Source organism: Lagopus muta, chromosome 6 (assembly GCF_023343835.1).
Source record: "Lagopus muta isolate bLagMut1 chromosome 6, bLagMut1 primary, whole genome shotgun sequence".
NCBI lineage: Eukaryota > Metazoa > Chordata > Aves > Galliformes > Phasianidae > Lagopus > Lagopus muta.
The window spans coordinates 6,105,468-6,120,708 of NC_064438.1; the positions used below are offsets into that span (position 1 = coordinate 6,105,468).

The 15,241-nt window shown below is 44.6% G+C and overlaps 1 protein-coding gene across 3 annotated transcripts in view; it reads left to right on the top strand.

The window, feature by feature from the left end:
• Positions 1–13,849, top strand: part of CCDC9B (coiled-coil domain containing 9B) — a 46,240-nt gene extending 32,391 nt beyond the window's left edge. For 2 of the 3 annotated variants that reach the window (XM_048947714.1, XM_048947716.1), the window contains 3 exons: positions 5,119–5,176; positions 5,542–6,338; positions 11,747–13,849. In XM_048947714.1, the coding sequence (XP_048803671.1) occupies positions 5,119–5,176; positions 5,542–6,306 (823 nt within the window). In that variant the 3' untranslated portion in view covers positions 6,307–6,338; positions 11,747–13,849. The other variant, XM_048947715.1, reaches the window with a different exon arrangement.
• The last annotated feature ends 1,392 nt before the right edge of the window (positions 13,850–15,241 follow it).

Below are 15,241 nucleotides of genomic sequence, written 5' to 3' on the forward strand. Positions count from 1 at the left end.
CCAAATCTGACTATATGGTAGATGTGGTGTTTTGATTCCAGCTCATAATGGTGACACCATGTCTCATCACTGGTAATGATGTGATCCAGGAAACTGTCATCTTCAGCCTCAAATTGGTTCAAGAGGTCCCAACATACTTGCATATGGTGTTCTTTCTGTTCTTGTACGAGCGCTTGTGGGGCTATGTCACCATCTTCATTTCCAATACACTGAAAACAATATTCAGCTCCCACACAGTTCCCTGGCCGTAATCTGGTTTAAATTCTACTGCTATACCACCAATATCTGCCTCTGACATCATGGGCAAACATAATAAAACAGGAGGCATTACTTTCAGATCAGCCCCCGTACTTTTGCAGCCTTCTGCCTTCCTAAGGCCCGTTAGACTTTTCAAAAATTAATTTAATTCTGATAAAATGATAAAGAGTAGTATCACCAACATGCAAATAATGAGGTTAGGTTTGTTTGCAAGTTACATTCAGCTTCTCTCTGTTCTTCAGCTCCATTCTCAATAGCATTTGCTTTGGAAAGAAAGGCTGGTGAGCTCTTCTCAAACTCCCTTTACCCCAGCCACTGACTGCAGTACTAGGGAATTACAGCAGTTCCCAGAGGATGTGCAAGGTGGGCATGCTGGTAGATTCACTCTGTTGTTACTTTCTGTGAATACCCTACAGTACTTCCAACTGCAGGCTAAGCATTGCTTTGATGCCCTGATTTCACACAGTTCTGCCCTGGTTGATCATGCAAACCAATTAGGGCCAAAACAAACTCCTGTACCCCAAGAACTACCCTCAAGATTGAGTGTTGTTCTGAGGTTTGTTGCTGAAATTTGGTTATTTGTGACAAATGCTTAATAATTATTTCAGCTGCTGTGAACTTAACTGGATCAGTTGTTATCTATTGTCCCAGTGTATTCCAAGCTAATCACACTAGCTTTTGCTTGGACTTTGGTCCATCTGTTCCTTCAAAATAAATGCAGTTCTAGTGCTCTGCCTTTTGCATTGACAAAGATTCATAGGGGCAACTCATTGCTGCAGAGTCAATTGTGTCTCGGTTGTGGGAGACACGTTCAGTGCTCCACGGGCTGGAAGAAATCACACAAAACATTGTGATTTCCCTGCCAGAATTTGCTGGGAATGTGAGTTACGCTTATTGATCACATTGTTGCTCATAAGAAGCAGAATATGAGGAAAGACTTCAGAAAATAGGATGGTGTTGGAAGAATATGGTGATAAGAGAAGCCTTGTGCATTTCCAATGTTTAAAGTTTAATACTAATATGTGTTCTGCCCTGTGGATGTTTATTTGTACAGTTTCATGCATATAGCTGCTTAAATGTGCGCTGGGAGTACGTTAAATGAAAGAGCAGTGTGGATTTTGAGTGGCTTCAGTAGAATGGACGAGGAGTTTCTTGCTTCCCTTTTACAGGCAGAGCAGATAGATGGATCACATAATGATCTGCTCCCTCCTTGCAGGTCAGAGGACTACACTCAGGTCCTGCCTCTCGTTCCATCTCAATCTCAGTCAGACTGGGGAAGGTCAGACCCCTGTCTTCATCTCCTCCTCTTCAGCAAAGGTTGGCTTACACCCCAAAGTATGCCTGGGTCAGAAGATGCTGACAGGTTTCCAGAAATTATAACAGGCTCTTGAGGTGTTTCTTTCTCCTTCTGTGCTGCGTTCTGAACACCACACTCAGAAGGAATGCCTTGGCTAGCTGTCTTATAGCAGGAATTCAATATCAGTGGGCTGAGATTTAACATTTTATACAGATTGCTGCTGAGCCCCTGAGTGGCCAGCTTGGAGTGCTGTTTGATGACATCTCATTGAGCTGCCCCTCGTTGGCAGCTGTTGGGAGTTTCTTCCCAAGGTGGTCTCTGCTTGCCTCTTCTGCTCCAGTGCTTGTGTAGGGCATCAAAGGCAGACTGCCCTCTGCCAACAGCTAGGACAGATAACATCATTTCAAACTGTAGTGTTCTATGTGGGCATCAACACTTTTAATTGCTTAATAGGAGTTTTAATTGTGTAACAGAACAGTATTATCCCCTTGCTTTCCTCAAACCACTGCCTTTAGCATTTTTATGCAGTGCACCCAGCTGACTAAATGTCTCTTGAGCCATGGAATTGCACAGCCTGTTTTTTCACAACAAATTGGGCAAGTGTGGGTTTTCAGTATATCTGTGCCCCTGGTGCAGAGCTGGGAGGCATTTTAGTGCATCTAACCACTGTAGGGTTGCTGGGTTTAGTTGAGATATTATTCATACCCATTAAAAACTTTAAGTCCCCAAAATGGCTGGTGCTAGACTCCTATGTAGATGCCTAAACTGTCTTGCTGGTGAAATTATAAAATCTTATGTACTGTTGTCTTCAAAGAGACTTTACTTTTTCTTTTTTCTTGCTTTGTTTGTTAGTGAAATAATTCATCATACTCCTCCATGAACGTCATCCATTAGAAATTGGACTAGAAGGTTTCTTGATTGACTTTTTTCATTCTTGTTTGCTGTTTCAGTACTCCACATATATCAGCTACCAGGATGGAAAACCATGGTTCATTTAAAACTACAGAGGAGTATCTTAAATACTGCTGAGATGAGTAGGAACATGGAGTCATGCCCTAAAGTCCTTGTGTTCACCTGTGGACATTGGAAAAATAAGGAAGCCAAACATTTGTCTACTGCAGCATGGCCGCCTCCTTCAGCACTATTTGCTCCATCCTGCCAGAGTAACTTCAGAATAGCTTTTCTTCTGCCCACCCATCTCACCTCCTGGACTTTATTTTTCTTACCTCCTCTCCACTGCTGCTTCTGCGTCCTCTGTTGATCTAGAAGAGGTCCTGTCTGTCCATGTAATCGTATCTTTGAAGCTGGAAGAGCATCCTTTGCTCTCCTACTTCTTTTTGGGAAAAGCTTCTTTTTGGGAAAAGCCTCATTCCAGAAAGGCTCAAGGTGCCTTTGGGGTGATGAATTTTCATTACCTTCGTTTGGATCTGCCCTTTACTGCTCACAGACTTTCCTCCCATTCAAGTCCAAGCAACCCAACAGCAGTGGTAAGATCCATTTGGAGCATTTTGTGGATGCCCTGTCCCTGGAGACCTTCAAGGCTGGACAGGGCTCTGAACAGCCTGAACGAGCTGTAGGTGTCCCTGTTCAATGCAGGGGAGTTGGACTAGATTACCTTTAAAGGTCCCTTCCAAATGATTCTGTGACTTCCATCCTAAAACTGTAGTTGAGTTCCTGTATGACACCTGTCATGAATAAGGGAATGCACTGAGATGTTGGGTGTCAGTGATCAGTAACACATTCTGGAACATTAGTGGTAATGATGGGGAGGAGGAACACATCGGGCAGAAATGATTATTTCAAAATTGGTGTCTGGTTTGTTTTGGCTATATTTAGACCTGTGGTGGTAGCCTGTTCTGGACTGGTTCTGCAGGAGGCACAGCAGCTGAGGAGTCAGAGCAGAGTGAGGCAGAAACCCACAGTCAGCACATCATTCCTTTGTTTAGATATTTACCTGGGGAAAGTGGTCAGTAGGCTCGCAAAACAGATGTTGAGTGCAGAGGGAACTGTTGATGAGGGCAGCACATGACAAAATGTAATGCTGTTGACTGTGTGTGATGGACTGCCTGCACAGCTTGACTTTCAGGTCACCACTGAAAATATATCAGCAGCTTCCAAGAGCAGAAAACCTTTGGCAGTTTGAGTCAGCACACCCAGTGACAAAGTCCTGTCTTGAGTTCTGGACAAGACCTCACTGGCTGTACTCTGTGTGCTGGGTCACAGCTGCCTCCAAGCCTTATCAGGCTGATCCAAGCTTATTGAAGTTACCATATCCATCTCTATACCCTTTAAAAGCCTTGAGGTGCTTGCAAATGCGACTCACTGCTGCCCAAGGGGCTTCACTAGCTACACAGACAGCATGGAGTAGTTCAGTGTGATTGCACAGCATTACCTGATGGTAATTCCCACACAGTTTTCACAAGGGCATGTGTGATCACTGTAAATGTGCACATTTGCCTCTGTAAGTGCCCAAATGCAGTCACCTCTGTGTACATTGTCATTTTTTGGTCCAAGTTTGCCTGCTGAAGAGGCCAGTAAGTTTAGCATAATCTATCTAGAGAATTAAATCTCATACACCTTTGCACATGTGCTTTTCAGAGTATGTGGCAGAGAGAAATGTGTACATGTATACATTTAGGTTGTGCGCTTGTGACTCAACTCACACATACGAGAGGTGCCCTGCCCAGTAATTCTGCATGGGCAAATTCACATCTACATTTACCCAAGCAAACTCCAACAAGCAAAAGAAAACACTTCTCTGTGCAGCCTTTGGCTGAGCTGCTGCTCTCTTTGGCACAGGATGTTGTAGCTGCTGCAAATTTAGTATGGGGCCAAAATGCCCTTACACAAGCCTTTAGAAGAGACTGTACAGAACATGACTCAACATACAGATAGTGTCTCAGGCTCAGGAAATTGCAGGGCTGCGTGTTTCTGGAAGTTGGGCACGTTCTGGCGAGGGACTAAGTACATCTGCCCCCCTTTCAAATTCTACCCCAAGAATCTGCCAATGATGCTGAGAGAGCAAGGGGGTCTGAGCTAGCTGGGTTCAATCTGACTCTTATAGCCACTCTTGCAGTCTTACACATGTCCTTACCTCCAATTTCTCCAGCTACTTCAATGAAATTTCATCCTGCACTGTCTGCCTCAGTGTCTGCCACTGAAGAAATCTGGAATGTGTGGGTACTGCCAGGGGAGCAGGATCAGGCTGTGGCAGACATCAACATAAACAGACTGTATATCTTGTTATTCTAATGACAACTGTCTGTTCTAGCAATTGGATTTCAAGTTTTCATTACATTTAGAATTATAACAGGCAGTTCATCAAGATTTAGTGGTCTTAGATGAGTGTCTCTGAACAGGCTGAATGCTTTGCAGGTGCCAGGAAAGGAACTGGACCAGATATGTTGACCACTTTTATCTCTTACTACTTGAAGATGGGGCCCAGACAAGGAGTGGATAGTGTTAATAGAAATTCCTGCCTAGGCATCCAGCAGGAAAAACAGTTTTTTCATATGAGAACCTGAAAGCCTAAATCTTGTCTTTTTTCTTTTTTTTCTTAACAGATGGGATGCAAAAGAAGGTGAGGACACGTCTTTTCTGAAGGATGATCCTGACAGCCAGGTGAGCTCATCAACTCAAGGGGGGCTGTCAAGTTTACTCAAAACATGCGCCATCAGGAAGGCTGTCAGCCAGTACAGAGAGGGGAGATCACTGTACTGGGGTAAATATACCCCTCGACAGCACTCTTCGGGTGGCAGGATGTAGGATGTGAGACCATTGACCCTCTGTCAGTATAACAACCCCCACTTAGTCTGCTTCACCTGCATCCTTTTGTTTCTTTTAATGGCCTCAGCAGATTTATTCTCATGTGTTGGGAACCATCATAGACAAGGAATACCATATACTGACATAGTTGAAATAAATATATCCTCCGATGTGTTTTTTTTTTGTTTGTTTTTTTGTTCGTTTGTTTGTTTTTTTTAAAGAGGAACCTTGGTACAGACAAGCAGAAAAGCAAAGGTGAAGAGGTATTGGAAGAGAACTGCACATCTGAGTTGGAGGAGAAGGTGAAACCGCCGAGCTTTCAAGAGCATGGGAGGAGAAGTGGGAAGGCATGGCCTGCCCACAATGGGCAGAAAGAGGAAAGGAGAAGACTGAAGGGGTTCAGCAAGGAGGTCTCTGAAGCCAACACAGGTGACTTGGAGCCGAGGTCCAAGGCAAGTAAGGAACATACTGAGGAAGATGCCAACGGGAAGCCTGGCACTGCTGATATTCCCCAGGAGGAGAGCACAAATAGCAGTGCTTCACAAAGTGGCCTTCCAAGTGCTGTGCAAGCCACTAAGCGTAGCAGTGAGGAGACCTTGTTATTGCCCGTGGGAGCTGATTTAGATGGGGGTGGCTTAGAGAAAAAGACAGCTTCTGAATGGGAATCCACTGAGGACTCTTCAAACAGCCATGGAGGAAAGCTGGACACAGATGCAGGAGACAGACTGGATGCAGATCAAGGACAACTGGTGGGAAAAAGAGGGGAAGAAGTGGCCCAAAACACTGCCCTTGAGGGACAAACACTTGCTCTGAAGGGAGTTGAAGATGCTGAAGACACTAAACACACAGGAGAGCCTTTGCCCACAAAGAAAGACAGCTCCAACGAGACTGTTGTTCCTGAGCAGGATATGGCAAAACTACAGTCCAGGGAAGGGGACCAGCCTGAGGATGGCAAGGACAAGGACAGTGGGGACACTCTCAACTAGCAAATAATGCACCAGTTTGCCTGAGATGGAAGGTGAGTTCCTGATCCCACTCATCATTGTGTTTGTTATCCTCACAGCCACAGTTGTGACACTCACAGCCATAGTACAGGTTCACATCTCTATTTTCTGTGGCCACAGAGGCAACATATCACATAGCTATTCAGAAGCATTCATTAACTGTGATATGGATCCCCTCAGATAGTCTAAATCTGTGCATCACAAAGACCTGCCTTGGTATGGATGCAAAAACAAGGGAAATCCAGACAGAAAAATTTGTACAGAAAACTGGGCTGCTGAGCCTGGCTGGTGACAAGCATGAGTTAGGGCACAAACTGAAACTATTCCTGGAAAGGGATAATCTCAGAAAAGTGAGAATAAAAGCATGAATATATTTCTGTCTGTGATAATCACAACGAGAATAACTAGAGGTTAACGTGATCCTGTTCCCAAAACACATACCTACAGAGGCCCATCTTGTGAGCAATAGCTCGAAAAAGCTTGACATTAGATGGGATTCTGCTATTGTAATTGCTCTGTGAATGTTAAAACTTGAATTATCTGGCAACAGTGATGTGTAAAGCAGGATGAGATGATTCCTGTCACAAAGGCTTATGAACCAAATAGAAAGGGGAAAAAACAGACCTGGTTACATAACAAAGCTCTGGGTTTTATTCAAGCAAAGAAAATTTTTCCAGAAAGGCAAATCCAGAACAGCCAAAACAAAAGGTAGAAATTAGAGAGAAGGGACAAAGAAGGACAGCAGGGAGTCTTTGGCAATTACCTTTGCCAAAAACATTTTTCCCAGGCAATGTCACAGATCAGGGTATCATACCTACATGTGCCACATCAACCCAATCAGTCGGGATCTGATCCTGCCGCCAGGTGAGGCCGTATCTCAGTACCCTGTAAGAAGAGAGGCAGCAGCAATATTCCTAAGTGGGCACTCCAGGTAATCAGCTGTCCAAATTGCCCACCAAATGCCTTTCCCTTGTTTCAGCAGGCTGTTCTTCAGACCCCTAACCAGCAGCTTGTCAGATGGTTTGGTTTAATCCCAGAGACACAAAGAGGCTTAGAGATGAAATGGTTAAACCGCTAACAAGAAGACTTTCCCTGCAATCCAGTTCTATACAAAGGCATGGAGTAGCTCAAGCACTGCAGCTATTTAGAAAAGACAGAACACTATGAAGTAGCAGGAACTGGTTCTGTACTGGAACTAAAACTCTTTTAAGTGAGGAAAATTAATTCCAGCAGTATTTAAGAGAAAGTTGAGACCTGGATGCATGTAGTACATGGACTTCACTGCCCAGACTGTGCATCTCCAATCTACCAGAAACCTAGAATTAGAGGAAGGAGGAATTAAAATTATCCTGAGTGATAAAAGTAGTCATTAATTAGACACCAGCTAAGAGAGGAAACAATAAATCAGAACAGTCCATTTTCATCTCATCAATGCAGTGGAGATTCCTATGGCTTCATAATGGGCCCTCACTTCAGCACAGTTCTTTACTCCATCACTCTTCTATTAAGTTATTAAGGCAGGCTTAATTATAAACACAGCCTTATATCTTGGAGAAGACTTGGAGGTAACTTAAGCTGGTGTTTGTACTTAAGCACTCCTGCATCCATTTGGCTAAGCTGGAACCTGAGATCAAGATTGCTCTCTGAAATTATTTACTGCTTGGAAAACACCAAGCATAGCGATGCCAGGGGATCAGTCCCACTGTACTGAGAATCCTGAAGGCAAACGTGGTGTGAGGGGACTGCAAGGTAGCAGTGGGCAGCAGATGGTGTGTGCAGTACTCATAGGAACAAAGATCACAGCCTCATAGAGACTGCTGGAGGGGTCACTCACTTTTGGAAGGACTTTCTCACAAGAGGACACCTGTGGAGGTGCCAGGATGAGCCAGTGCAGCGATTTCTATGACCCCATCTCAGAAACAGGTTTCTCTTTTTCATTTTTTTTTCCCCCATTACATCAACAGCATTCAGGGAATGAGAGAGTGAGCACAGCTTGGCTGTGTGTTTTTAGTGATGTTCTGGGGCATTGCTGTCACCTACTCAATACTGAAGTCACCACAAAGCAATCTGACCTCTCCTTTTGCACCAGTGACAGCCCATTATCAGGACTGGCTTCCCCAAAAAGATCATGTGCAGACAGGGTGAGTTATGCCAGGAAGACAGAGGGCCTGTCTTTCATTCTCTGCTCCATGTGTCCAATTTGCCAGGAACACCTCTCAGCAAGGGGATAAAGAAAAAAAAGACCTGACCTAGCACCAGCTCAGCACAACCAGGACAATTCATCTCTTTGGACTGACAGCAGGGCTTCTAGGAGCAACAAAACAGCAACAATGACAACAGCAACCAGAAGAGCAAAAGCTCATTTGGCTCAAGTCGGTTATGTTGTCAGTGTGTTTGAAGCAAAATGGTCTCATGTCTATTCCTGCTGTTGCTTTGAAGTTCCCAAATCAACATGACAGGCTGCATAATGACATAGATGGCAGTCATAAATAACTGGACTGGTAACAACCACTAACCTTCTCCCCTGGCTTCTTTTGCCTTGTACAGCAGATTAGTTTCAGACCACATTACGTATAAAATGCTGCAAAGCCCTACCTTGTTTTCATGTAATTCTCCCAAAAGTGTTATCTCACAGCAGTTTTTTGGAACCAGATTCCTTAGGCTTGCAAAGCAGAGAATGTTAATGTTATGTTTTGAAGTACTGGTCATTCAGTTTTGATACAGTGCAATTTTTGCAAAAATCAGCCTAGAAATCGATGGGTTGATTTTCCAAAAAAAACCCAAAAACTATCAACTCCCAAAGGGATGTAAAAATATAAATTCCATTATGAAAGTCCCATCACACAAAACAATTCTGTAGCAGGCCATTGCACCTGATGTCAGGGAGATGTCCCCTGTTCCAGGATCCCACCTATCCCAAAGCACAGCAGTTATCTGTAGCAGTGGATTACTCAGCAGCTGCTGCTAACTCAAGCATTTCTGCAGAGCAGTAGCTCCTTGCAGCAGACACTATGTGAATTTTACAGCTTCCACTGCTAATGTCTATTTATGGCACTGAAAATCTCCTGCACCTTCAAACCAGTTGGAGATGCTGTGCAGTGAGCGTGGCGGGGCTTTCATCATTTGCTTCAAATAACAAGGAATAAATATTTACCCAAAGTGAAGGACTGGAATCCCTGGAGAATGTCCAACAAGTCCCAGAGAAGTAAACGATACACAAAAACCACAGAAGCTTTTTCCCTGAATTCTCTTGAGAAAATTAATCTTAACATCTTTAGAGAAAATGCAGCTGGGGGTACGTTTCCAGAGCAGCTCCAGGGATCTGACCTTGCAGCTCCAGCTGACGTCAGCAGGAGTGGGGCAGGCAGGGCCTGCGTGCTGCAGGATGGGGAGGGCGGACGGGGTCAGCTGTCTGATGTAAACCAGTGCTAAAGGTTGGTGCAGGAAGCAGGACAAGCAGAAGCTAATGCTTCTCGCTGCAGCTCCAGGGCTACAAAGAACATACCTCTTCCCCCAAGGTCCAAGAGTTGAGAAGATACTGCTGCTGTCTCAGATGTTGGTCTGGGGTCAGGCAGGCACAGATCTCAAGGGGTTAGCTTGGACAGCACTGGTCCCTCTGGTCCTTCTGTGCAACCCAACATCACCCTCTGGTTCTTCTGTTCAACCCAACATCATATTGTGACTTGTGGAGAGAAGAAACTACTAGAAGCTGTTAATGCATTGAGAGGCACGGACCTAGTCATTTGGTACACCTTTGCTTCCTTACAGCTACTTACTGAGCACAGCAAGGCTGAACTTGACCAGGGGCTCTGGCAGGCAGGCTGTTGCCATTCTAAGCACTGAACACAGAGCTGCTTGCCCTGCTTTGCAGCCTGCAGCTGCTGCTGGTATGGCAGAGTTGACAGAAGGGAGCACGCGCCCATACCTCAGACGCCTGTGTTAACCTTCCTAACACAGACCCCCGACAAAAAGGAGGCAGAGATCAGTACATCACACTGTGATCTGCGTTTTATTTTCCACCAGCTCTGTGCTCAGAGGGAACACATAGAATGCAGAAAGTGATGGTAGCTTAAACCACTCCAGCAGGATCCTCCACCAAAGTCTGCCTTCTCACATTTCAGCTCACCAAGGGTAGCAGTGATAACTGTTCAACCAGTGACAAATCTAGACAGCGACCCACAGATTTGGCACTGCATCCTCTTGTTGCTGATGGCAGAACTAAAGGCAGCACACAGCCGCACTGCTCTCCTGAGTCCCAGACAGAAACACCAACCAAGGGCCAAGCTCCAGCAGCCTGTAAGTTATGGAAAAGAGGACACAGCAAAGAGGAGAGAAACGCTAATCACTATTTCTAATTACTAAAAGCAATGACTCTAAAGCCCACCAGTGTCTTGGATGCAAAGACTTGCTCATGCACAGAAAGGTGTCTGTACTGAAAGGATAATACTGCACAAGAGGAAAGAGAACCGTCTAACTGCAGGAAAGAGTGCAGGGATGACAGTGAGATTTTTGGAACCATTAACAATCATACAGATTAACAATAAACAGAGTTAGCTCTGGGGTCATTTCAGGGTTGTAAAACAGATTATAAAAATGTCTACAGCTGCAGCCTTACTCTTCCTTCAGCATCAATTATTTCAGTACCTTGGATATGACTTCTGTGTAGTTCCATATTGGATCTCTGTCATTAGATAATTCCTTTGAATCTTCCCTTTTTATGGGAGCCAAGCTGTCTATTGCCTATGCTTCCTTCACAATATTTCATCTGTTTTTGCTTTTATATTCCTTCTCTATCCTTTCTTATGAGCTTTAGGTGTTGAAATCTGCACCAGCTAGAGGCGGAACTGTGAATTTCAATGTGGATGCAGAAAAAATGCCAACTCAGCAATTCTGAGCAGCACTCAAGCATCTGGCAACTAGAGGGGGAAAAAAAAAGAGTATGCCTTTCCTAATGAAAATCAGTGTATTTAGATCTGGAGGCAGAACAGCAATTTCAACTCACAGGCTAGTGTTTTCATTGGAGAAAAGCTAATACAACTCCAAGCCACAGATAGAGGGATGCAGAATCCTACACCAAATCAGACCTTCCTCTTGTTGCTCCAGGTGCTGTACAGGCAAAAAGAAAATCACACATAGATTACTGTTCTTAAGCTGAAAGGAAAACAGTCTTACCTAGCCCAGAGGAGGACTACAAGTACATTTCATGCAGTCTCACATATCTGGTTCCTCCCCTGGGCTGCAGTGCTCCCCAGATGCTCCCATCAGATCTGGCAGGTAGGTGCCTGGGTTATGCCATGCTGGTACCCACAGCAGCTGCAACCACACAGGAAGGTCAGACTGAAACTCAGCAGACACTTCAAATTTAATGCTTAGCAGTTCCCTGAAGGCTGATAATCCTGTTACTGTGTCCTTGTTTTGCCAGGACAACGTGCTGAAGGTGGTGGATGAGAAGAGGAGCACAACATTAGCCTCACTCTTTGATCTTCTATGAAATCAACTTTCAGCACCTTCCCTGCGCCCTTCATCACTTCCAGCTCAGCCCTTGCTCTCCATATGTCAAAGGGCAGGGAAGGCTACCCACACTCCCCACAAGAAAAACACCATCACTTTTCTTTTGTATTTGTTTTGCCTATATTGCAGCTGTGTGGCAAGCCAATGAAATGTCTACTGTATGCACTTTATTTTATTTAATAACTAATTCTGTTTAAAGTTAAGATTTTTCCTCCTGGGCAGCCTACCCACTTCCTCCCCCAGAGGCTGTCAGGGAAGCGCATGTGCATGGGCTGCTGGGCTCTCCAGAGCAGACAAGTGACAAAGCAGAACACTAGGAGACAGCACGAGAGGCTGTGCCGAAACTCAGTAGGCGGGTGAAGCAGGGCAGCTCTTGTAATAGAGATTTGTATGTAGTTGAAGTGGTGGTGGGCATGTACAGTAGTTGCATGGGTCACAGGCACAAAGGCGACAGAGTGTTCTTGGGATACATGTTGAGCACGGGTGCTTTTGACAAGCGCATGCCAGCTATGGCATCTCATCCTTTCAGAGGCCACTCTACTCCTCCAGCTAGATAAGGTAGGGCAGAAACATCACAACACTCTCAGACATAGGGTTTGGATTTTGGTTCATACTGTATGGAGCCAGGAGTTGGATCCCCATGGATCCCTTCCAACTTGGGTTGTTTGATGGTTCTATGTCAGGAGAGCAGAGTTTTCTCTGTGTTTCACAGTTATAAAGGTAGCTGCTACACTGATAAGGTGAAGCTTGGCAACTACTGCTACCTAAGACCAAGAAGTACAAAAGCTGTAGTGACTGGGGATGCAGCTTTGTGTCAAGTGTGACAAGGAGTAGAGCAGCACAAATGCAATACTCTTCCCTCTTTAACAGCAAGGAAGGAGCTGGCAGCAAGGAGCATAGCCAAACTGGAGTTGCAAGTCAGAGCTTCCTGTCAAGTGCCAACCTTCATGGTTGTCCTTTCAAAGCCTTGGGCCTGAACAAGAAGGTAACTGCTCCCTTGGAAGCTACCAAGCATAATTTTCGAGCAAACCTTAAAAGATACCTTTCAGATTAAGAAACTGGTTGAGCATTACAAGCACAAATGAGCAAAAACCCCAGTTTGGATTCCCAAGCAACTGTAAGGCTCACAGCAAACAGCAACTACCAAAATATGGCTACATATTAAGGAGCAGGCAGAAAGCAGGCACAAGTGCTTAGATTTCTAAGTGAGAGAGAAGCAAGGATATCACCCTCCCTTCACTACCCTAAAACCTGAAGCAGTTTCAGGAGTCAATTGCAGACACGTACGCGTGGAGATTTACTGGATTTCATTGCAAGATGCATTTGCTAGCCAAAATGGCAGGCTGCCTTGGTGATAAGGTTGGTATATGTGGTGGACTGAAATACTGTATGCTGTTCTAATAAACTAGTATTTGCACATATAAACATTTTGCTTTTCCGCATCTGTAGCGCCTAAGTCATGAAGGACAAGCCTGGGAACTTCTATGTGCCAAATTCAGGACAACGTATTGGCTTCAGACCAGGCATTAGCAAGAAACAGAGCATGCTGCTTTCACACTTTATGTAGAAACATCTTTGCCTCACCAAAGCCTGGGCTGGGTTTATTTGGGAACGGATAGACAAAAGCCAGATTATAAAACAACTCCAGGTCCTGGAAATTCTCCATCACTTAAAGACTCATTCTCCACAACCAACCTAAAGTCCTTTTTCAAAGAAAAATAAAAATAAAAAAAAATCAAAGAGCCCTGCCCTCCATCCTCCTTTACACCCCCAGCTCCATGAAAATCCAACAAATCTTGCACTTAATGATGCCTAGGAAGGATCAAGCTCTGTACACTGTACTGTGCAGATGGTGCCTGTCCTCAGTGTAATTTCTTCCTGCTTATGAAAACCTGCTTGAATGCATTTTGGTTGGTGCCCAGATTGCAGCTCTTCAGAAAAATTGGAAAAAATCATGGCTAGCTATTTCTTCTTTATAGTGAGAGAAAAGACTGAACAGATGAAAAGCTGATGTAGAGGGGTTATTTATATTAAATAAAAGTTATGAGAAGTCTCAGTTTTGTAGCGTTTCTCAGCACTTCTCTACACAGAATTGGTACCACCTACTTCGCTGAGAGAGAGCTCCAATGTGGACCACTCAGCCTTAGACAAGGACCCCCCTCCTGGGCTGGCTGTGTTAACTCACCCAAAGGCTCACTGCAGCCATGCAGCAAAACACAAGGCTCAGTCATCCATAGAAGCATCAAAGCTACCTCATCACAGTGTCACCTTTCTTGCAAGCAAAGGTGATGGCAGCTTGGAGAGTGCAAATTAAGCTGTCTGTACAGGCACCTGTTCTCTCCCCAACAGCGGTTGGTAGCTCAGGGATTTTGCTCAAGATATTCTTAACTATTCCATGCAACAGGAAAGCAGAAGCAGCCATCAGGCAGAAGACACCTTTTCTTTTCAAGCCAAAGGAACAGCTTGCCACTGCTTCCAGTTGGCAAAATTCTACTATCAGTTTCAACACAATTCTGTAGTCAAACTGAATACTAAAATGGATTACAGACCAGTGAATCAATTCTCGATTTCAAAGAGATCAAGAAACTCAACCTAAGGGCAAAAATACACCTGGATAAGGTTGGAAATACTTCAGCCTCCAGAGCTTCACAATCCAAGTGCTGAAGGAAGCAAAACTAGATAATCTCAACAGCTCACTGTTCCCCACCTCAACAAGACTAATGCTACAGCTGAAGGGTACCACCCAGATTTCTAAGAACAAGCAAAGCTCTGTACAGAGACTAAAAGTATAGAAATAACAGAAATATTCACCAGTTCTCCACACCAATTCCCCTCTGCATCAACTGGTTGCAAAAGGCGTAAGTGCCTGAAGCTAAATTGGCACTTAGCGAGAAATTCTTATAATTTAAAGTGTGTAATCGTGCTTTTTTTAGTTATGTGGAAAGCTTGAAGTCAGTTAGAGGCACAGAGCAGGGTACAGCACTGCTGTGAAGTTAAAACACTGCCTGCTGCCTTCCCTTTGAAGGGCTGTACAATGGCTCAGCCCGCTCACAGGTTTGTGCTCACGGTCACTGGCAGGCAAAGTCTGCAGCCGTTCCCTGAGCACAGCAGTGCAGCAGCTGACCAGAAATGAGGTGCTCCCAAAGCTCACTGCCTCTCTGAAGACAGAGACTATCCTGAAGTCAAACTTCACCTCCTTTGCTTTAATCCAGCTCTGATGTGGCTGTTTCTTTTATCATTCTCTACTCCATAACACACACACACACACATATATATATAACACATCCCAGTGGCCCAGCAAGATTAATTTTGGCTTCCCTGAAGGAGATCCACAATGCTCAGAAGCAGCCATTGATTGCGTTATCAACACTACGCTTCAGGATTGCTTTTCAGCCTCACCAATCAA